This window comes from Aspergillus welwitschiae (assembly GCF_003344945.1).
Source record: "Aspergillus welwitschiae strain CBS 139.54b unplaced genomic scaffold BDQ94scaffold_50, whole genome shotgun sequence".
Taxonomy (NCBI): Eukaryota; Fungi; Ascomycota; class Eurotiomycetes; order Eurotiales; family Aspergillaceae; genus Aspergillus; species Aspergillus welwitschiae.
In genome coordinates, this window is record NW_020798744.1 from 167,802 (window position 1) to 188,270 (window position 20,469).

A 20,469-nucleotide genomic window follows, 5' to 3' on the forward strand; every position below is an offset into this window, starting at 1 on the left:
GAAGTCTTGCCTCTCGACCCTTTCTTGCCGTTGCCCCACCAATCTAGTCCGTAATTCTTGCTGACACTATCTAAACATAGCTGGTGTACTCGTATACACCCTAATCTGATATGAATACGAAGTCCATCTCCACTGTCCGTGCCGTGCACACTCTGTCATACTACCTGACTTAGCGGTAAGAGACGGTTTGTTCCAAGCTGGACCGGACGACAATGGAGTGATCTGGAATCGGGCATTCCGATGTTGAGCGCAGAGATGGCGTGTGCTGTGCCGTCGTGTCAGCCGTCCCATGGACGGCGAGCCCAACCTCGTCTTCGGCCACCCCGCATGTAGAGGATAGGGCCCTCACGTGTCTTGGTGGGCTAAGTTGTATGCCAGCCTGCCAATGGGTCCGCCCTTCATGACGGCGCGACGGCTGCCATGGAGAACCGGTGAAAGGCATGTGGTTACCTTTGCTGCCTTGGCTGGATAGTATCCGAATGCGCGTGAGACGCACCAGGGGCCCGAGATGGGGAAGACAGGCGCAAACGATGGCCACGGATGGCTCAATACTGGACCAGATAAATAGCGGTCCCATCATCCAAGTAATATCACGAGCTTGAGTGAATCGATAGAGAACGTAAATGCGCACGGCACTGGCTACGCAAACGCTGCAATGTACGTTAGGTGTGTTCCAAACCCGGGACAGGACACGCTCACAAGCCACCCAATGCAAGAATCAGACAAACAGCAATTTTTTTTCGGCGGTTCATCTGCAGCTTTGCAATCTGTCGAAAGGGGATGAGCAGAATTATAATGTCGTTGACCATGTTGATGATTCCAGTTGCGAGGAAGAATGTGTCGGTGTCAATACACGTTCCCGACGCGCCCAGGAACTGATTCCAGAAATAGGACAGCGGTCGACAGCAGTTTCCCATAGCCACCCAGACAATGACGGGGTAAGAGAGCGCGAGTAGAAACCCAAACAGAATAGAGAGTCGGAGGGAGAGGGGTTGGTGGACCACCACAAAGACGCGGCGGTAGAAGAAGAGGATCGAGAGTTTATAAGCTGAACATCCGGCAGCATACATAAAGGTGTATGTGAACAGGATCTGACGGGTAAGCAACCTGATACGCTTGAAAAGTATCGCACAAACCCCACCTTGAAGATGCTTGATATATCCCCCAGAGATACTGCCCACACGTGTTTTCCAGCGCCCAATGTACTGCCTAGAATTTAACCAATACTTAGCGGCTGATGTATCGGGGAAAATAGGAAGTAATCCGCGTTCTACCTGCTAGACTTAGGCCTGCCGTGGCTGCGACGAAAACCTGGTAAGTAGCAATGTTGATGTTAGAACTTGAAGATCAATTTCTGACCGACACATGTTGTTCACGCACCAGGGACACCAGAATCAGCCAGTCGTCCAGTCGAAAAGGATTTCGCACGGCCAGTCGCGCGATGAACCGAAGGACCACAGCAATAATGCTGAGAACCAGCAAAGAAACGACGGCTGCATTGTCTCGACGCACCTGGCTAACGGCTAGATTGATGTGGGCAGGGGGTTGACCGAAGATGGCCACGATAGTTGGGTCCAAGTCCCTCGCGCCCATGTCTCAACCGACCTAATCAGCCAGGACCAGACCTTCCCCTTCCTCAGCCTTTATATCGGCGCCAACACGGTGACAGGAGCAGCCAGGAAACATTTAAACTGGTTATCGTCGTGCAGTGAACTAAACCAAACGGCCATCGGTTGGGAGAGGCCACTTGCTCCTTTTTTTTTTCGCACTCACCTAGCTACTAGGGGCTGCCATCCAAGCTAGGATTATAGTCGCTGGCTGGAGCATCGGGACAAAGAACGGTGTCACTTTTAGCATGTTCGCCTTGCATTAGTGCTGACACCTGACGGGGATCGTGGCGACGATCACAATTCATCCGCTGCTCCCCGTCGGATAGAACGGCTTTCAAGGAACGAATCCATGTTATCGCCAGCGATAGTTAACACAGGCCAACCTCATGGCCAATCATACCCATGAGCGGGTATTAATTTCTCCTGTCAGTCGACGTATTGGGAAGCTTGACCTGATGAGGCCGCAGTAGCAAGCATTTTAGCGTCTGCTCCTCCTCCGCCAATCCATAGGCCGTCTGCGGGGTTATCATGAGTTGAGGGTATTTATTGGGAGACGATAGACCTGTGTCCAGATTGCATGTCGGTATACTCACCCTGTCCTCAATACAACTACGCTCTGCTCGGATCATCTCGTGTGGTGCAATGGGTTCCATAGCTGAAGCGAGCGACATCCCGAGCCTCACGGCGTTGGAACGTATCGGTCCAAAGGGCTATGTGCGGTATATCTTTCCCTTTCCACTTGGAAATAAATATGATCTCGAGCAGGTGGTTGAGGTTCTCCGGGTGAGCTATGCTGCTACTACTCGCCGGCTACCCGTCATGACATGTGAGGCGGTGCCGGACGATCGCACAACACAGCGAGGTGTCCTTCGCCTCCAACGTCTCCCTGAGGGGGATATCGAGCCGATAGAGACGCGAGATCTGCGTGCGCTGGGCGCATTTCCCACAACATACACAGAGCTTCAGGCCAAGGCGTTCCCGGTGGCTTTCTTTGACGCCGACGTGCTCTGCCGCCGCTCGGTATGGCCAACTCCGGGCGAGCGGTTGCCGGTGTCGCTCTTACAGGCCAACTTTATCCCGGGTGGCCTACTACTGAACTGGTGCGTGCTGCATGTGGTTGGTGACGGCACGACCTACCAGGTGTGGATGAAAGTTTGGGCGGAGGAGTGTCGTCGCGCCCAGGGAATGGCCATCCCGGAACCCATCGAGCTCCCAGAAGCGATTGCTCGAGATCGCGAATGCGTAATGAGTGCGTCTGGACGTACTGATGGCTCGCTGGGTAGCCATCCCCAGTATACCTTGCTCCCATCTGCACCGTCCGGAGCGCCTCCCAAGATGCTGGCCCAGAATCATCGCTCCCAAGTCTTCTATTTCTCCCCTGCAGCGCTCGTGGCATTGAAGGAAGCAGCGTCTCCCGCTCATGCGACCATGACCTCAGACCAAACTTGGATTTCCACCAATGACGCCCTGTCGGCGTTGCTCTGGAGGACGGTGATGGCTGTGCAGTGGCCCTTGGATACTCTCCAGGGTGATCCCGTATCCGTGTTTAACCTCGCGATCGACGGGCGCCTACGGACCGATCCGCCCGTGCACCCGGAAACCCTGGGCTGCTTCCTGGAGTATCTTGGGGTCTCCCTACCGATTCGCACCATTCTGGGCTCTGCTGGCCTCGCAGATCTGGCCATCCTAATTCGTAAAGAAGTGCTCCGCGCCGACCGGCAATTTACAGACGACCTGGTCGCTCTCGTGGAGCAACTGGAGGATGTCGACCGCCTAGTCCCCACGGCATTCCTGGATGTTCCTGGGTTCAACTGCGTGCAGACCTCTTGGATTAACTTTCAGTTATATGGCCTGGACTGGGGTCCTCTGCTGGGCCACCGCATTGGCGCGGTGCGAGCCCCTCACATCGGAGTCATCAACGGTCTGCAACTTGTCTTGCCGGCGCCACCCGAGGGGGGCGTGGAGGTACTGGTAGGAGTCGAAGAGAGTTGCTTGCAATGTCTGCTGCAGGACCCCTTGTGGATGAAGTATGCGGTTGCCCGATAGGTAGGAGGTGGGCTAAGGGGGGTTAGGTGTCACAAGCAGCCATCTGTGGTAGCTTCTAGGCATTGTATATAGTAGTAACCCTACTAATGAACGCCTGTCACTCAACATAGCAGTAGTACCTCGACATATGCATCACTGTTGTCAATCGTCCTCCACCTACGCCCGAATTCTCCGTTGATTCGAGGCATGGTGACCGCAAATACGTCTGCGGATCATTCATCCACATTCCAGAAAGTGACATTGTATTCGACTAGCAGCAGTACCCACATTCCGGTTGCAGGAGTTTCGCGGACACCACGGAAATTAACCCCAGTTATTCCAGAGGGGCGCAAAGACACCGGGCATATAAACTCCCCCTGTGACTCCCCATTGAATTTCCAGGTCTCATAGATAATGCACGCAACCTCCAGCATGCGCATTGTTCTAGAAGCTAGCTTGGTGGTAGCCCAGATTGCTTCCGCCCACGCCCAGGGGCAACGACCATTTGGGTCTTCATTTGGAGTTCCTGGGACCAATGCAACATTCGACTACATCGTGGTAGGAGGTGGGACTGCGGGCCTGACGCTGGCGACGCGACTAGCCGAGCAGCAGAACGGCTCGGTGGCTGTCATCGAAGCAGGGGGTTTCTACGAGGTGAACAATGGTAATCTAAGCCAGGTTCCCGCCAGCGCCTCAACATACAGCGGTCCATCGCCATCTGACTGGCAACCTTTGATTGACTGGGGATACGTCACTACCCCGCAAGAGGTATGTTGTTCACGGCCATCGACAGAATGAATGATGACAAGCGCTGACGGATCTGTTCGTGACAGGGACTCTACGATGCGCAGGTACACTACACGCGCGGTAAATGCCTGGGAGGCAGCTCCGCCCGCAATAGCATGGTATTCCATCGGGCCACGAAAGGAGCGTATCAGAAATGGGCGGATGCAGTGAACGATGACAGCTTCACCTTCGACAACCTGTTGCCCTTCTTCGAAAAAAGCTTACACTTCACCCCGCCCGATCAGTCCTTGCGTTTAGCCAACGCCACCCCATGGTATGATGCCAGCGTGCTGGGCACCGGAACCGGTCCACTGTCTGTAACCTACTCCCACTACGCCCAGGCCTTTACTTCATGGGGTCTTCAGGGCCTGAACAGCGCGGGATTGTCGATGATTCCAGGGTTTCAGAGTGGCTCGCTCCTGGGTCTGGGATACCCTCTGCAAACAATTAACGCTTCCACGATGCTGCGGGAGTCCTCCGAGACCGCCTTCCTGACTCGCGGCTTGAGTCACCCCAACTATCAGGTCTATCAGTCTGCGCGGGCGAAGCGGATACTGTTTGACGGTGACCGACGGGCAACATCAGTCGTGGTGGAGACCGAGGGATTCACCTACCAATTGAACGCAACTCAAGAGATTATCCTATCCGCGGGAACCTTCGGTTCGCCGCAGCTGCTGATGGTGTCTGGCGTTGGGCCTGCTGCCATTCTCAATCCACTTGGTATTCCCGTGGTGGCTGATCGGGCAGGCGTCGGCCAAAATCTGCAGGACCAACTCCGGTCGACCGTCGTGCACCCCGTTAATGTGGTCACGGCGTCTGCGATGAATTCGCCGGAGGCACAGGCCCAGGCAGCACGGCAATTCGATGAGCTGGCCGCTGGACCCTATACCAGCACCGGGAATGACGCCCTGGCGTGGGAAAAGATTCCGGATGATCTGCGTGCACAATTCTCGAACGATACCCAAGAGGTTCTGGCACAGTATCCATCGGACTGGCCCGAGATTGAGTATGTCTTGGGGGCATCGTATATAGGGGGAATGGAAGATGCGACGCAGGAGCCTGATGATGGTTTGAATTACGCATCCATTGGGTTTGCCATCGGGGCACCGCAGTCCCGGGGCAACCTGACAATCACCTCCGGGGATGCTGCAGTCCCGCCGCTAATCAACCCAAACTGGCTCACTGAATCAGCAGACATTGAGGTTATGGTGGCAGGAGTCAAGCGTGCGCGGCAATTTTGGCAATCAAGTGGCCTCAGTCCGGTGGTAATTGGCCCGGAAGCGTTTCCGGGGGATTCGGTCGAAACAGACAGGGAGATCGAAGCCTCTATCCGCCGGAATGCCATGTCCGTCTCGCATGCCTCGTGCACATGCGCGATGGGCACTCCCGACGATCCGATGGCTGTGGTAGACACCCAGGGCCGCGTGTATGGAGTGCAGGGGCTACGGGTAGTCGATGCCTCTATTTTCCCTCTGCTGCCTCCGGGTCACCCGCAGGCTACAATATGTAAGCTACGATCCGGTGCCTCTTGTACTGATTGCATCAAGCTGACCACACACAGATGCCCTAGCCGAGAAAATCGCCTGCGATATCACCGGTCATTGCGACAAGTAGGATGCATGATATTTTTCAACGTCTAACACGGACGGATTACGTTCCAAATATGAGAACTAGCTGCTTATTCCCCGGATGGTACAACGTCCCGATAACCGGATGAGCACGTAATGTCGAGTGACTCGTGTCAATCGAGCCTGAATATTATACCTAGTGGCCCCTCTCTGACCTCCTGTCAACGTGCCGGCGTTGGTCATCTTGGAATGGTTGTAAACGTCGGTTATACGTGGGCCAGCCGTTCAAAGTCTCTTCTTAGTGGAAGATTACAAGTCACGACTATCGACCTTAGGCCACAGAGCCGCAGTCCAGAGGGCGCGAGGCAGCAAAAAGGCGCGATAAATGTATGCATGATTGAATGCGACCCACTATTGTCCAATTTTATGATTCTTGCTCTCAAGGAATTTACAATACAAACACATATACGATCGAGACAAGTGAGTACTACTCACACCCTACATAACCGGCCGTTCTGATCTGGCAGCCCATCCAAGCTGTGCACCTTCCAGTCCTCGCTACCCACCCCAGTCGGTGCATAGAACAGTCCTGTAGGATCATACTTTTGCTTCAGGGCGTACAGTCGATCGTAGTACGAGCCGTAGAAGGCCTGCTGAAAATTCGGCTCCATGACATCCGCCTCGGACATGTAGGCTCCCGCCTCCGGGCAGGTGCGCCGCCACTCTCCCAGGATATCGTAGGTAAAGTGTTCCATCTCCTCGAGGATATCGGCATTGGTCGCATTGCTTGACCAGCTGGTCGATGTGATGGCATGCATCAGGGTCTTGCGGAAGGCTGGGTTGGCGGAGCTGGAGGCAACTCCATCGAGCAAATCCGCTTTGAGGTTAAAGGCCAGAAGCGAGTAACCGGCCGAAACGGTGGAGCGGAGAGCGGCCACGGTCTGGTTGAATCGGGATGGGTCCTCGAAGTTGGAGCGTGGAAAGAGTCGGGATCCAGTCATCATGGTCACCGAGCCGACGGTCTCCAACGGGAAGCCAACATTCCAGGCGTCGTAAAAGTTATCGTAGTAAGTCGTGTTCGGCTGGAAGGAGATACCAAGGTGATTTAGCTCGTCAAACCACGGCTGCATCAGGGCATTGAACTCGGCTACGGTGTGATTAACCGCAAAATAAGGGTTCATGAGGAATTCGAACGCGTCAGTGCCCGTCGAGATGACCCAGAAGTAGGCGTAGGTTCCAGCATCGGCGTTTACTGGAAACCGTTGCATGTAGGCACGCACACCGGCCCAGAAGGTATCAGCCGAGACATTGGTACCAGTAGCGAACGAGAAGGTCGACACAGTCACAGGCACCTTGGGGTAGACACGAGAGATGACGGAGGTTACAATGCCGTAGGTACCTGGTCGTCCGCGTAAATGATATGGTCGAGGGACTTGAAAGGGGCTTGTGCAACTTACCTCCACCGCCACCACGAAGGGCCCAAAATAGATCAGGATCTGATTGCTCGGTAACGGTGACAAACTGGCCACTGGCAAGGACAACCTCCAGTGCCAGCACCTGATCTGCAGCCAATCCGTACAGACTCGACATGGGTGAATGACCTCCTCCAAGCACGTAGCCACCGGCCACGCCCACAGTTTTCCCCTCGCCACCTACTGCAGTAAACCCAAGCTCGTTGGCCTTCTCGTAAATTTCGAACGCCTGAACACCGGCACCCATCTTGACCGCGGGACCGCTGTAGTTGCCCAGCTGGTAGTTCTCATAATAGACGATATCTTTGAGGTGATGCGTCCAGATGCCGAGGGCTCCAGCGCCAGTGGACTTCCCATTGAAGTCATGACCGGTATTTTTGGCAACTAGGCGCAGGCCAGCATTGCGGGCAAAGTTGACGGACAGCTGTATTTGCGCTACCGTGCTGACGTTTACTGCGTAGCTGCTGTAGCCCCCCAAAGTGCAAGATCCGGAGGCCAGGTCGGGTGGCAAGCAACTGCGGCCCTCGAACAGCGGCCACATTACCGACGCGGGGTCTGCTGCACTGTCCAACTTTGTCAATACAATTCGCTCTGGCGGGGGTAACAGGGGTTAACTTACTGGAGGTAGGAGACGGTCCACTCGTCCGACACATAATCGCACTCGGTTTTATTGTACTCGGACCAGGACGGATAGCAGGCTGCAGCTAACGGGACCGTCTTGATGAGCGCACCTCCAAGCAACTGGTCAAACAATGACCATGTCGCGTCGGATGGCCAGGCTGCATCACTGGGGAAGACCTTGCACTCGCCGGATGAGAGGGATTTTGTAGAGGTATTGCGGCCGAACTCGAATAGAGCGGTAGAGTTTCCCAGGGAAGCCTGCAGCCCAGCTAGCACGCCATCTGTAAGTTGGTGGATTTCACTGGCGAAGAAGGGAGCATTGGCCACAGAGTTGGTTGATGGGACTGTTGTGGCCGCAACGGGGACCGTCCTGGAGGTCGCACTGGCCTGGGAGGCAGCGCCGAGGGCGAGCGCCGCGAGGAACAAAGTTGAAGGAGCCATTGATCCTGACACCAGCCAACAGCAGTTTGAAACAGTGCCCAGCAAGCAATATTTAAGTCAGTGCGACCGACGGCCGTTAACGATGGTCCATTTCGCTAGACAGTAACCGACCTGGGCTAATCAACATTAGTGCTTCCAGCGACGAGTGGTGTGGTGGCCTCCAACCCGCATTAGATTAAGCTCTCCTCCACTGGCCGAGCGATGTCGTGGAGCAGTGGGGGCACCCGGTCAGCTTGGTTTCGTGTCAAGCGAAGCTGAATGCTTTAGAGTTCGCAGATTTGGTATAGTCTGAGACTCGATTCCACAATACCAAGAGCCCCGTGCCTCGTCTTCCTGCTATCAGACGTTTTGGCCAGGCCCGGACTGGGTCTCCCCGGAAGAGCCGGCGCAGCTCGGAAATGACATTGCCTTGGATGGGAAGCAAAACGGCTGGACTTGATCCGCCCGCTAATCATTCAGCTTGATTGTAACAAAAGGAAGGGGGTGGGGGAAGAATATTAAAATAAAGCCTGGAAAACATGTCAGAAAATCCCACATCTTGTCCCATTCTATCCATGCATCCCTTACTTCGCGTGATGGACGGAGCCCGTGATCCGCAGGAACAGGCGATCGCAGAATCATCCGTGCCTGGATGCCCCAGATTTATCTTAAGCATTCAAATGAGGGTTAGTCAGACGACTATCGTTCCTGCATGAGGTTTAAATCCCGGTTCTTCATGCAGCCAGCAGGGAATAGAGAAGAAGGGGCTGGTTGCGACCGGGGGCGGAAAACTCCCCGACGGAGAAAATAAGTTAGTTGCCCAGGTGCCTTAGAAGTGAATACGGATGGATGGACTCGGCTACAATATGCACAGTCTCCGTTTCTATTTATCCTGATAACCCGAGATTGCAGCTATTTCTGTTCAGACCCCTGTCGTCTCTGCCGCGTTTCATCTCCGACCTGCCAATCGACTATTTCGACGCCAGCAATGGCCGTCCTCTCCGCCGGAGAACCGACGGAAACCCCGGCCCCAAGTGCACGAGTCCCTGGACTTTAATATGTGTGCGATACCTCTTTTGAGAATAGGGTCGGACATCCCACAGGGGAGTCTTGCCGGACAAGTTTTTCCGCTTATTAATAGCTTGTCAACAGACACTTAGGCACTGCAAACATATCGGAATGTGTACTATTTTGGCTTTGACTGGTGGAAGCCGAACCATCCCTCAGAATGCATTTGTAGTCTTATGCCTCCTGCAGTCTTCATTACTCTCCATGAAACGACACTACTGCAAGGTCTGAGGCTTCTACGAAGTATCTGCTCGCTCGCTCCATGGACTTAGTCCGGGGTCGCGTAGATGCCCTCGGTCGGAAAAATGACCTTAAGCAGAGCAGCATCCAACAGGTATCATTCCCCTCGATGCCAGCGGGCAGCGTCTCCCGTCTATCTCTAAGCCTAAGATGGTAGACGACGCTCATCAGAAGCTCGCCCTGGGCGTGGTCGTCGCCTTTCCGGTGCTTGGAGGGATCGCAGTGCTGCTGCGAATTTGGAGTCGCTACTTGACTCGGTCGCGCTTGGGAGCAGGTGGGAGGTACTTACCCTTCTCCACAGGCTAGGTTTCACTAACCATGAGAAGATGATATCCTGATTGTAGTCGGATATGTAGAGGCCCCTTCCTCGGATACATCTTACATGGTGCTGACCTTGACAGATTCTCGCTATCGGGCAATCAATTACCTCGTGGTATTGTAGGTGCCCCCTAGACCGCATTGCATTCTGTGCTGATTCTTAACTAAAACAGACATCAAGACGAACTACGTGGGGATCCATATCTGGGATATCCCAAAAGACTATGACATCAAGCAAGGACTCATTGTAGGGGCTCACCTGTCCCCGCTCTTTACCTCTGCCATTGACTGACTGGATCAGTGGAACTTTGCGAATCAACTAATCTACAATCCTTGCCTGACGATGGTGAAGCTCTCTATCCTCATGTTTCTGCGTCGCCTCGAGTCCCAATCGCGGCTCGTAAACTCTCTCATATGGTCCACCATGTTCATTACGGTCGCATTATTCATCGCCGTTCTCTTTGTGGATATCTTTCAGTGCAGTCCGGTCGCCTACGTCTATGACTTTTCTATCTCAAAAGGATCGTGCATCAATCAGGGGGCGTTCTATGTGGCGACGGCGGCAACCTACCTCTTCACCGACTTGCTCGTTCTGTCGATTCCCATCATCATCACCTGGGGGTTACATATGCCGCTGAGGAGGAAGGTTGCTGTCTGCGTGGTGCTCTGCATGGGCGCGGTGTAAGTGGCGGAAGATCTTCCAAGAAAATGAAGACCAGATGGCTAAGTAGGTACAGGGCGACGGGGGTGGGAGTCTGGCGGATAGTGCTCCTCGCTAAGGGCTTCTTTCCAACTCATCCCGTGTACGACGCCACATACTCCATTGGTTTCTGCAGCTCAGCAGTAGAGGTTCATGTCGCCGTTCTGGCTGCCTGTGCCCCTTGTCTCAAGGCCATTGCCAGTACCTACTTGCCTCGTCTGCTGGGCTCATCACGCCGGGCCACCTACCCGTCAACGGGTCGCCAATACGTTCCCACATCCACTACCTCGTACTCTCGTCGATCCCACGTCAAGATTTCGGCGGCTCGTGGCGATGCTTCGGTCGCATTCGAGATGGTCACTCCCCAGCTACCGATTCCAGGGGCTGAAGAGGCCGCGCACAAGAGAGAGATGCGAAAATACCACCCCTATGCGGAAGCAGATGACACCAGTCTCAGCAGTGAGGACGGCGCACCGACGACAGGCATTGTAAAGACTACGGCGATCTCAGTCCGATACACGGCGGACTCCAACTTGGAAAGTGGCGGGGAAGGGACCAGAGAAGGAAGCGTAGAGCGCTTAGTTTAGACCGAAAATGTATTATTGCATCCAATTAGTTGATATAGATTGAGGTTGCTACGATCGTCTTTGCGGCTTGTAAGATCGGTTACTCTGGATAGCCAGGCCATTGAGAATTCCGGTTAAATAGTAATAGTACTCTCTCTACTCGTGTTGTTGCTGTCTACCTTATCGCAGAATTATTTGGGCATCGGCTCAAAAGCACCACCAGGGACAGAGGTGTGTCGTGGTACTAAGCAGGCAGGGATATATTGCCGCCTGCCAGGCACCATTACTGTGGGGTAAAAAGGTGTCATAGCGTTCATTCGTCCTTACTCCCCTTCAGCTCTAGCAATGATTGTCTATTTAGGAGCCACATGCTCGTGGTAGTAGCGGTGAGCGGAATCCATAATGGCCTTGACCCGGGAAGCTGGCACCTTCTCTTTCCGATCGTACGAATAGAGACCATTTACCTCTTGCTCGATGTCACACCTATGAAGGAAATTAGCCATTGGGTATTGATGGACACGGCTGCTGATAGCCACCACTGTCGCAGACAACCTATATGTCGCAAAACAGTAAGGAAGGGGGCATACAGTTGGGTATAGACCAATCCACACGAATGCCCTCCTTTCACCACTGCCATGACAAGCTTTTCCAGGCGACTCAGCAGGTCTTCCGGATCGGCGGCGGTGGTGTATCCCCAATCCCGCTCCCCGGCTGCGGTCCCCTTTGCGGGGATAATATTGACTCCTCCAAATTCTGAACAGATGACGGGAGCCCCAGAGGCATGCTGTGCACCAGCGTCCGAAGGAGTGGATGGAGTGGCCGGGATAGGAGGTACAAACATGTCTCGGTTGGACTTCTTGCCTAGGATACCAGTCTTGAAATCCGCACAAGTTTCTGTCAGCGCAGGGAAGTCGGAGTAGTCGTGGTAAGTCGTCAGATCGGTTGCTACATGCTCCCAGCCGCAATTATCGTTGATCGGCCGAGTTGGATCCAGCGTCCTAAACTTATAAGCGATGTTGCTTTTTGAAGGAATAGAACAAACATTGACTTACTTGGTGAGGTAGTACACTGAGCGGATATGGTTGCGCTGGTCAATATTGTCCTTCAGGGAGGGATAGCCCCAGCTCTCGTTGAATGGGGTCCATGCCACTATGCACGGATGATTGATATCCCTTCGCACGGCCTCCACCCACTCGCTGTTGAAGCGCGAAATATACTCGTCGCTGAACTCGTACGCATTGGCTATCTCGCCCCAGACCAGGAACCCGAGCCGATCGGCCCAGTAGTGAAACACGGGGTCTTCGACCTTCTGGTGCTTGCGGCAGCCATTGATACCCATATTCTTCGCCATTTCAATGTCCGCTCGGAGAGCATCTTGTGATGGTGGGGTCAGGCCTGTCTCTGGCCAGTACCCCTGGTCCAGCACGAGTGTCTGGAAGCACGGCTTTCCATTCAGTCGGAAGGTTCCATCGCCGTAAGTCCATGAAACGCTCCGCATGCCGGTCGTCGTCTCAATAGTATCCACTTGATTGCCCGAGGAGTCGTAGAGACGCAGAACCAGGTCATACAGGATTGGGTGTTCCGGTGCCCAGAGAGCTACATTACCTCGCCAACAACCATCAATGTTGAACGGGCTCTGTTGTTTCAATGACTCGACTTGTGGAACGCGCATGTCTATGTCAAGGTCTACCCAGTCCTTGTCACGGGGCAGATCTTTTCTGCTATGACTGACCAGATTTCCTGCAAGACTAGCCTCAATTTCAACGCTACAATCGGCGGCCACGGGGCGACCTAGTACCGTGAGTCGTGCATGTAAGAGGCCACCTTGAATGTCATCCGACCGTAGGACCGTCCCGTCACTGCTGCTTCCCAGCCGCGTCCGGGGCACACTCTCCAACCAGACAGACAGCCAGATGCCACTAGTAGGGGTATAGAAGATCTCCTGTGGAACGGGGCCCCAGTATTGCTTCCCTCGCAGTTGACCGAGATCGGTTGCAGAGTCGCGAACGCGAATGGTGAGGCGCCGGGTGTCCGAGCCTCCCTGGGCACCAAATGCGTCCGAGACATCGATCTCAAAAGGTACATGGCCTCCTCGGTGAGCGCCAACCAATTGTCCATCGACCCAGACAGTACATTCGTAGTCCACCGCCCCGAAACGAAGGATTAGTCGGTTCCCTTTCGTCTGTTCATCTGTGGTGCGTATGTCCGGGACCGTTCGTTCATACCAGAGCACTTCATGAACCTCATATAGACCAATACCTGACGCCGGGGTTTGGAATGCGTACGGGACATTGATCTGACGCTTCGATTGTGCGGCCTCTTGGGCAGGGAGACCCTGTTGATGCCACCGTTGGCTTAGGCCTGTATCGGCATCGTCGAAGATAAAGTCCCAGGAACCGTCCAGGGAAAGCCAATTGAGGGCTGGGCGGTGGAAGTCAGGACGAGGATATGCGGCCATCGTTCGTTCGGTAGTTAATACTTGTAAACACACAGGCGTTGTGGTTGGTATGAAGGATCATGGACGAGAAGTGCGAAGGACAACTGGTGAGGGGAAGAGGGATCGACAGTCAACCCCGCCCTGCCATGACGTGGTCCCATCAGCCAGTGCAACAAAGCCATCAGATACATACGAGGAGAAATTCTAAGGAATGGTCCAACGTTCTTTACTGCACCAGACTTGACATTATATCCTGACCATCTTTCCACCGAAGCAATTGTGACTGCCTATTTTTCACGGAAATTCTCCAGGGCGAGGATGTATGAGCTCGTGTACCTTGGCAGATTAGGGTAACTGGTGATATTGTCTAGGCTAATAGATATCCATATTGGCAACAGAAATTCCACATGTATCTATCATGCAACACTGCTGTTCCTGGATTCCCACCCGGTGTTCAGGTTAAACGTCTGTTGGATGAGAATGTCATTTGTACGCATGCCAGTGTCGCGGCTGGCTCGGGGGGAACAAGACTCAGGGTCGGCCACCCATTCCCCGTCTGCCTGGATGGTGGTGGTCGTATTCATCACGTTGCCCGGGCGGAATAAAGACACGGACGGTGACGGGTAAGAAGATACAGAAACAAAGTCGGGCTTCGGAGCCGTGGGCCCCGACGAGCTGCGTGAGCTTAACCGCTTCAACCCAGGTTGGATGAAAGCGGTACGAAGAAGCTTCAGTAAGGGGTGCAGGGTGGCCAGACTACCCGCAAAGATCCCCAGGCCAACCTCAACATTGGACCAGACAGCCACCTCATAAGTCGCGTCTATATCCGATTAGCACCAGATGCTTTCTAGTGTAAGGCGGAGGGAATAGGAAACATACAAAGGAAGTCCTGGTCGGCAAATGTGGGCACATACGGAATGCGAACAATCACCGCACAGCAGGCACTGTCGACAGATCAGTCAGTGAACCTGGAAAAGATGGGAGATAGATTGATCAGGCTACCCACATGCAACTGATACTGCAGATGCCAATCGCCGCCACTTTTCTCCGCCACGGCATGTTCAACCCCCGAATAATGAAGAAAGGAACAATCCCAACCGCTAGATCACAGCACGCGGCAACTCCGCTGTACGCATAGGTCAGGGCAATAACCACTTCAGTGTTCACGCAGGTCCCCTCATCATTGGGATCAAAGGCCACCCTGGTCCAGAAATAAGAGACAGGACGACATTGCAGCAAGAGGGCAAACATTAGGACAAGACCGATGAGGACGGTGCATGTCATGATGATGTAGAGAAATGCGAGATGCGGTCGCTTGATGGTTATGCGAGCCAGAAAGATGCATATCGAACATTTGCAGAAGATGGACGAGAAGCAGTATCCAATCTCGCAGAGCCACCAGTACTGAGTAAGTTGTCAGTTGCCAGGCACTGTGAGCCGAGGAGGAAGAATAAACAAACCTCCATTGCAGTAACTCGGTGGCTTGCAGTCAAGTCAGCGAAATGTTTTCCTGTGCCGTATAAACTACCTCCAATCATGACGCCACAGAACATGGCATAGACTGCCTGTGCAGATGTCAGTTTTGTCTATCTCATCCGCTGTCACTAGATTGAGCCATACCATGGCGAGGACCATGAGGCCATCATCCCACCCAAACGCCTTCACCAGCCTTAGGCGGACATAGCAACGGAGCAGGACCGTGATTGAAGTTACAGCCAGAAATACTGCGGGGATGGCGCGGACGGCGGCATTGCGGTTGACCGTCATGGGCGGCAAGTATTGGGGCTGCCTTGGTCGCTCACTGTTCACCCTGATGTCAATCCATGCATATGGTGTTGACTATCCTTCATAACCTGGGATGATATGATGCGGGGAAGGGTTAAGGTCATGAAGAAAGCCGTGAGCCGGGCGATACTGGAGAAAGATATCTTGCCCCTAGATTGCCCCAAGATCCTGCAACCATGGTTTCGCGGCTCTTGGAGCCTTGCAAGATCCCGGCCTGGCTAATGGGTCATACTATTGGCTGGGAATTCCTACACAAGCATTGCTTTCCATGGTTACGCGAAGCTCGATGATTCATTATTGAACCATAACAATCTCTTGAGGATTTGAGGTAATAACATTGCACTCGGCGGAAAAGGCACGGGAGGTACAGATATATATGTATACACCGTGCAAATCTCTTCCCTCGGTCTGGTTGATGGGAATTACCCCCTACGACATTGTTGATCTTCTTAAAGACTGCCTGATAGCTGCAGAGTTTGAGCAGATGAGTTAATTCCCTACTTGCCATGTTCCCCGGGTCTTGTTCCGTTTCAGCATGGGACATGAACATTGGGTCCATGGCGTCACAAGTCCGTGCATGGACACGGCACGTGATTGCCACTCGGGATTTGCCGACCGGGATCACATTCTTCCGATCGTCAATGCTTTGTCCGCAATGGCACTCTACTTGGTAATCAGGTCTGGGCATTGTCAACACCACACACGCAGTCGGATGAACCGTGACCTATTAGAAAAAGGCCGAGAGAAGATTAAGCGGACTGCGGAACCGGAGATGCTCGGCCACGTGCCACGCTAGCCAAGCCACAACAGTCACACTCCTTCTCGACCCTATTGTGTACTAAGTCGCTATAATTGGCACCTCTTGACACTCCAAGGTTATCTTCATTGATGAATGCTTAAAACATGATGTGACTGAGGCGCTCTGATAAAATTTGGCTTTGCTCCTGGACTAATTCTGTAAGCCCTTAACTTTCACCGTTGACTCTTCGGGTACAATGTACTAGTAGGCCAACCCCGACCGGCAAAGAATTAACGATAGGATGAACTGCTCTCTCCTCGGGCAAGGTAGTAATCTCACACACAATTGACAGTATAGAAGAACAGGCCACTCAACAAAAAGGGCTGGCTAAACGAACGACCAGAGTACCCGGGAACATCTCGCCCAATCACAACGGCCTACAAATCGCAGCTAATTCCGGAGGGAACATTAAGGCAGTCGTCACTGACACTGCCGCCGGTCACGCTCACGCCGGTCCAAGTCCAGTCCGAACAGCTGCCATCACCGCAGGCAATGTATACTTCGGTACAATCATCATCTTCACACGTTCCGATGATGTTCTCGAGCACAAAATCCGTGATCGGTACCCCGGTAGTAGGGGTCTTGGAGGTGTCATCATAGTTCTGTTCAATGACAATGCCGTAATCAGTAGCGTCCGAAAAGGCAATCTCATGGTAAGTGACTTCGCTGACGGAGCCAGTGTCGCCGTAGATGGTCTTGATACGGATTGCTAAAGCACACGTTAGACGACGGCAAACGGATGGCTCAAATGCGTTCCCTTACCTTGCTGGGACTTGAGAACATTGACATCATAAAATGTCACGTTCTTGACAGTGTTATCATCCCGACCACCAACAGAGCCAATAGACAGGCCGTGACCACCAGAACACACACTGGCACTGAAATAAATGTTCTACGAGATGGTCAGCAATGCGTCTCCCCTCTCAACCAGTGCCCAGGGGACGCATACCTCTCCAGAATTGATGGCAACGCAGTCATCTTGGTTGTAGATTTCGGCACCTGTGATCGTGATATAGGTGCTTTCCCCGATGTCGAAGCCATCCGTATTGGCGGCGAGGTCGTCCGTGTCACCATCCGTGTTATCCACCGTGATATCAGTCATGGTAAGATCAGTGGAGCCATCGATACTGAACACCTGCACAGGAGAGTTCTCGATGTAGATGCTCTTGATGGTGGAAGAGGTCAAGTCATGGGCATAGAAGAACTTGGGCTTTGTTTTACCACCATTGCCACCCTCTCCATCCCACCAGCGGCTGCCATCGCCATTGAGCACCGCGCCGCTCTCCCCCTCGACAGTGATATCAGTCCCAGAAACACGCACAAGAGGCCCTTCCCATTCCTCATAGCCAAAAGTGGTTTCTCCCTGGAAGATCACCTAGTATAACTGTCAGCCAGTACCATTGACGCGTTTGCGTGTGAAGATAGAACATGGATCACCCGGGGAACGTACGTGGGTTCCATCATTAAGGTCAGAGAGATCAAGGGTTGTGCCAGATGGGACGGCCACGTCAGACAGGTAAATTGTGGAGCAAGAGGTTTTCGACTTGCTGGCCTTGGATGCACCTTCGGAGCCCGAGAAGGTGCAGGTAGTCGCTCTCTTTTCAACCAAGTTGACGTCAGGCGCTTCCGTAATCATGGGATGAGCAGGATTAGCAGGCGCCGCGCGCACAGCAACAGCTGCCAGCAGACTGCTGATCAGGATAAACTGACGGACCATTCTTATAGCGGGCGACAAATGAACGAAATGGGAGGTCTCAAGTCAAGTTAAGAACTGGCAAGGCATACTCGAAAGACGGAAAGTGAGACGACAAGACTCGCCCTTTTATATTGTTACCGGAAGCCGGTTTCCCTGTGTGTCAGGGGTGGGCAAAATGGTCGTTGACGAAGCGAGGCCGCTATCGACGTTTTGGTGGCGGGTCTATGTCCGTGGTGAGGGGACCGGACTGTTCCTGGCGCCGGAAATCGACTGCATATTCAGCCGACCATACCTGAAGTGATTCCCAGCATCGAGTATGCTGGTTAGGTGCACTCAAGTCGCCTGGGTGGTTGCAGCCATGGGCTTTCTGCAGGTAATCATTGGTGGAGATAACGGTTGCACCGTGCGCAGGAACAGCACCAGCGCCAATGCAACGGAAAAAACCAAGCCGGAGTCTAAATGCTTATTCAAGAATTGTGGTACCAAGATTGTCGCTGCTCATTCATCTATTCCTCTTCTTGTTATGCTGGGAGTTGCGGTCGGTGAATCTCCTTACCACCCAAGAACTATACATTACGCACCGACCGAGGAAAAGCATAGTTGTGCAAGATCCATATCTCATCATCATTATATAAAATGAAATGGACTAGGCCAGGGGCAAAGTTTCAGCCATGGCAGGTGCGGATGCTAGCGGACGTCTGTTAGGGGGCTCGTAACGGGGCCATGAGGGCACGAATCAAGTTGTCCGGTACGCCCATGTCCAGAGGACACAGGCCAGGTCGGACTACATTACCCGTGCAGGTCTAGTGCAGGTGATGCTGCAAAAATAACTTCTGCAGAATCTTGCGTGTCTCGATAGCAGATTCCAAACCCTCCAATTGCTATCTAATAAACTGGCTCACACCAAGCAGGTTCGCTTGTTACAATGGTATTATTTTTTTTTGAAATACTCGGGAAGTGGAGTGATCATAATAAAGTCCACTACGGGGTAATTGCGGTATCTCTCCCATATTTTGATTACAGACCCTGTTATTCGTCTGGTTTACTTCGATTCTTTTTTTTTTATTTTTGCCCCTTTTTTTTGTTCCTTATCCTTTCGATGTCGAACCTACATCGGGTATTATACTTAGAATGCTAGGGTGTCCGTCGAGCTTGAGGAAATGGGTGCGCGCAGCTTCAAAATTTGCTTTCTGCGAGTTGCGACTACCAGGACGCACTGGTCCCCAAATTTGCTGGAGTAATAAGAGTCCGAGAAGTTGTGGTCATAAGAACTTGAAATTTCAGCCAGTCTCATTTATTTCCTAACCAAACCATGTGCTTTTCCATTCGCATATAAACTGTTCTAGGGGTGTGGTTGCACCCTATTAAATGGGCCTCGGAAAAACGGGCATGTGGTCACTCGATGTTTGAAAAATATGGTTAGCTACATGTCAACTTCTGCACGAGTGTCTCTTTCTTGTCAGACATTTCATTAATTCCTTCCAGGAACAATCCAAGAGATTCAATGGGTGTGGTAAGCAGGCCTCTTGAGGCGCTTGTTCTCGGTTAATTGCTTATATCTAAAGTGGCTTGGGCTTCCTGTTAGCACCATTGTATGAGAACTTCCATTATAAAACATATTAACCAAAGTAATGAAATTAACTGTGTATTGATTTATCTTCAACTCAATTATACCAGGGTCAAAATAATCAGAGTTGATAAATAGTGGGAATGAAGAATACGAAAAAATTGGCTGTTAGATTTTATCTATAGAGCCTATGGTGTGCTTGTATGGAGATTCTCTTAATCTCATTGTCTAGTTAAAAGAAGAGATTATAATTTTGTTTCTTGTGATATGACCTGATTATTAGCTACTGTCATTATATGATCCAGGATTATTATCTGAGAAGACTTTCATATCATATGCAGTAACAGAGACGACCTAGCAGTGTATATTCTTAGTAGGTTTATATTTTAGACTCTTTTAATATGCAAATAATCGTCAAATTACTTAAATCCTCAGAAGTATGTTATCATAGGCTTGGACGATTGTTGGCACAACATCTCTACAAATGTCAATGTATGACAGACCAGTGATCATATCCGTATAAAGACTATAAAATGTAAGGAATAAGTATCTATCCAGCAGTTAATGGATTTTTAGACCTTCACTTGCCCGCTAGTGTACGGTCGGGTTGTTCCCTTCTAAGCAGTGGATTTCTTGGAGATCTGATGTTAGTACTAAGATAGTAAAGAAATAACACATTAATACTGAACTACTGTATAAAGGAGATGCTTGGTTAAGAGCTAAGTAGGAGTTAGGGTTATATATAATTCCTGGGATATGCTACTCGAGTATAGTATATTTTAAATTTATTA

At 52.2% G+C, this 20,469-nt stretch overlaps 8 protein-coding genes across 8 annotated transcripts; 3 read left to right on the plus strand and 5 right to left on the minus strand.

Moving 5' to 3' along the window:
• Positions 1 to 169: 169 nt before the first annotated feature.
• Positions 170 to 1,593, minus strand: BDQ94DRAFT_163177 (uncharacterized protein; the record flags this gene model as incomplete). Its single annotated transcript, XM_026769690.1, has 5 exons — positions 170 to 650; positions 700 to 1,091; positions 1,142 to 1,209; positions 1,275 to 1,311; positions 1,381 to 1,593. The coding sequence occupies 5 exons, from the start codon at positions 1,591 to 1,593 to the stop codon at positions 170 to 172; spliced, it is 1,191 nt and encodes a 396-aa protein (XP_026621029.1).
• Positions 1,594 to 2,252: 659 nt separating this feature from the next.
• BDQ94DRAFT_175162 (uncharacterized protein) lies at positions 2,253 to 3,656 on the plus strand (the record flags this gene model as incomplete). The annotated part of the gene is made up of 1 exon (XM_026772463.1): positions 2,253 to 3,656. One exon carries the CDS (start codon positions 2,253 to 2,255, stop codon positions 3,654 to 3,656), a length of 1,404 nt encoding a protein of 467 aa, XP_026621030.1.
• A 411-nt stretch (positions 3,657 to 4,067) lies between these two features.
• On the plus strand, positions 4,068 to 6,035 carry BDQ94DRAFT_163179 (GMC family oxidoreductase; the record flags this gene model as incomplete). The annotated part of the gene is made up of 3 exons (XM_026769691.1): positions 4,068 to 4,403; positions 4,469 to 5,927; positions 5,983 to 6,035. The coding sequence occupies 3 exons, from the start codon at positions 4,068 to 4,070 to the stop codon at positions 6,033 to 6,035; spliced, it is 1,848 nt and encodes a 615-aa protein (XP_026621031.1).
• Positions 6,036 to 6,423: 388 nt separating this feature from the next.
• On the minus strand, positions 6,424 to 8,816 carry BDQ94DRAFT_184120 (FAD-dependent oxidoreductase). Its single transcript, XM_026774567.1, has 3 exons — positions 8,081 to 8,816; positions 7,447 to 8,024; positions 6,424 to 7,388 (listed from the first exon to the last, which is right to left on the minus strand). The coding sequence occupies exons 1-3, from the start codon at positions 8,521 to 8,523 to the stop codon at positions 6,481 to 6,483; spliced, it is 1,929 nt and encodes a 642-aa protein (XP_026621032.1). The 5' UTR covers positions 8,524 to 8,816; the 3' UTR covers positions 6,424 to 6,480.
• A 1,144-nt stretch (positions 8,817 to 9,960) lies between these two features.
• On the plus strand, positions 9,961 to 11,415 carry BDQ94DRAFT_184122 (uncharacterized protein; the record flags this gene model as incomplete). The annotated part of the gene is made up of 6 exons (XM_026774568.1): positions 9,961 to 10,084; positions 10,137 to 10,162; positions 10,212 to 10,248; positions 10,302 to 10,375; positions 10,430 to 10,809; positions 10,866 to 11,415. The coding sequence occupies 6 exons, from the start codon at positions 9,961 to 9,963 to the stop codon at positions 11,413 to 11,415; spliced, it is 1,191 nt and encodes a 396-aa protein (XP_026621033.1).
• A 332-nt stretch (positions 11,416 to 11,747) lies between these two features.
• On the minus strand, positions 11,748 to 13,852 carry BDQ94DRAFT_184123 (glycoside hydrolase family 2 protein; the record flags this gene model as incomplete). The annotated part of the gene is made up of 3 exons (XM_026774569.1): positions 11,748 to 11,877; positions 11,982 to 12,392; positions 12,447 to 13,852. The coding sequence occupies 3 exons, from the start codon at positions 13,850 to 13,852 to the stop codon at positions 11,748 to 11,750; spliced, it is 1,947 nt and encodes a 648-aa protein (XP_026621034.1).
• Positions 13,853 to 14,247: 395 nt separating this feature from the next.
• Positions 14,248 to 15,598, minus strand: BDQ94DRAFT_175167 (uncharacterized protein; the record flags this gene model as incomplete). The annotated part of the gene is made up of 5 exons (XM_026772464.1): positions 14,248 to 14,651; positions 14,711 to 14,775; positions 14,838 to 15,235; positions 15,292 to 15,396; positions 15,452 to 15,598. 5 exons carry the CDS (start codon positions 15,596 to 15,598, stop codon positions 14,248 to 14,250), a joined length of 1,119 nt encoding a protein of 372 aa, XP_026621035.1.
• A 1,194-nt stretch (positions 15,599 to 16,792) lies between these two features.
• Positions 16,793 to 18,132, minus strand: BDQ94DRAFT_175168 (glycoside hydrolase family 28 protein; the record flags this gene model as incomplete). The annotated part of the gene is made up of 4 exons (XM_026772465.1): positions 16,793 to 17,124; positions 17,178 to 17,307; positions 17,365 to 17,790; positions 17,866 to 18,132. 4 exons carry the CDS (start codon positions 18,130 to 18,132, stop codon positions 16,793 to 16,795), a joined length of 1,155 nt encoding a protein of 384 aa, XP_026621036.1.
• Between the last annotated feature and the right edge of the window lie 2,337 nt (positions 18,133 to 20,469).

Excerpts from the sequence above, each read along its gene's own strand:
- BDQ94DRAFT_184120 (XM_026774567.1), bottom strand. The coding sequence starts at position 8,523 with ATGGCTCCTTCAACTTTGTTCCTCGCGGCGCTCGCCCTCGGCGCTGCC. Across the intron at positions 8,025-8,080 it reads TGGACCGTCTCCTACCTCCA|TGCAGCAGACCCCGCGTCGG; the intron begins GTAAGTTAACCC and ends AAAGTTGGACAG. Across the intron at positions 7,389-7,446 it reads CCTTCGTGGTGGCGGTGGAG|GTACCTACGGCATTGTAACC; the intron begins GTAAGTTGCACA and ends GCGGACGACCAG.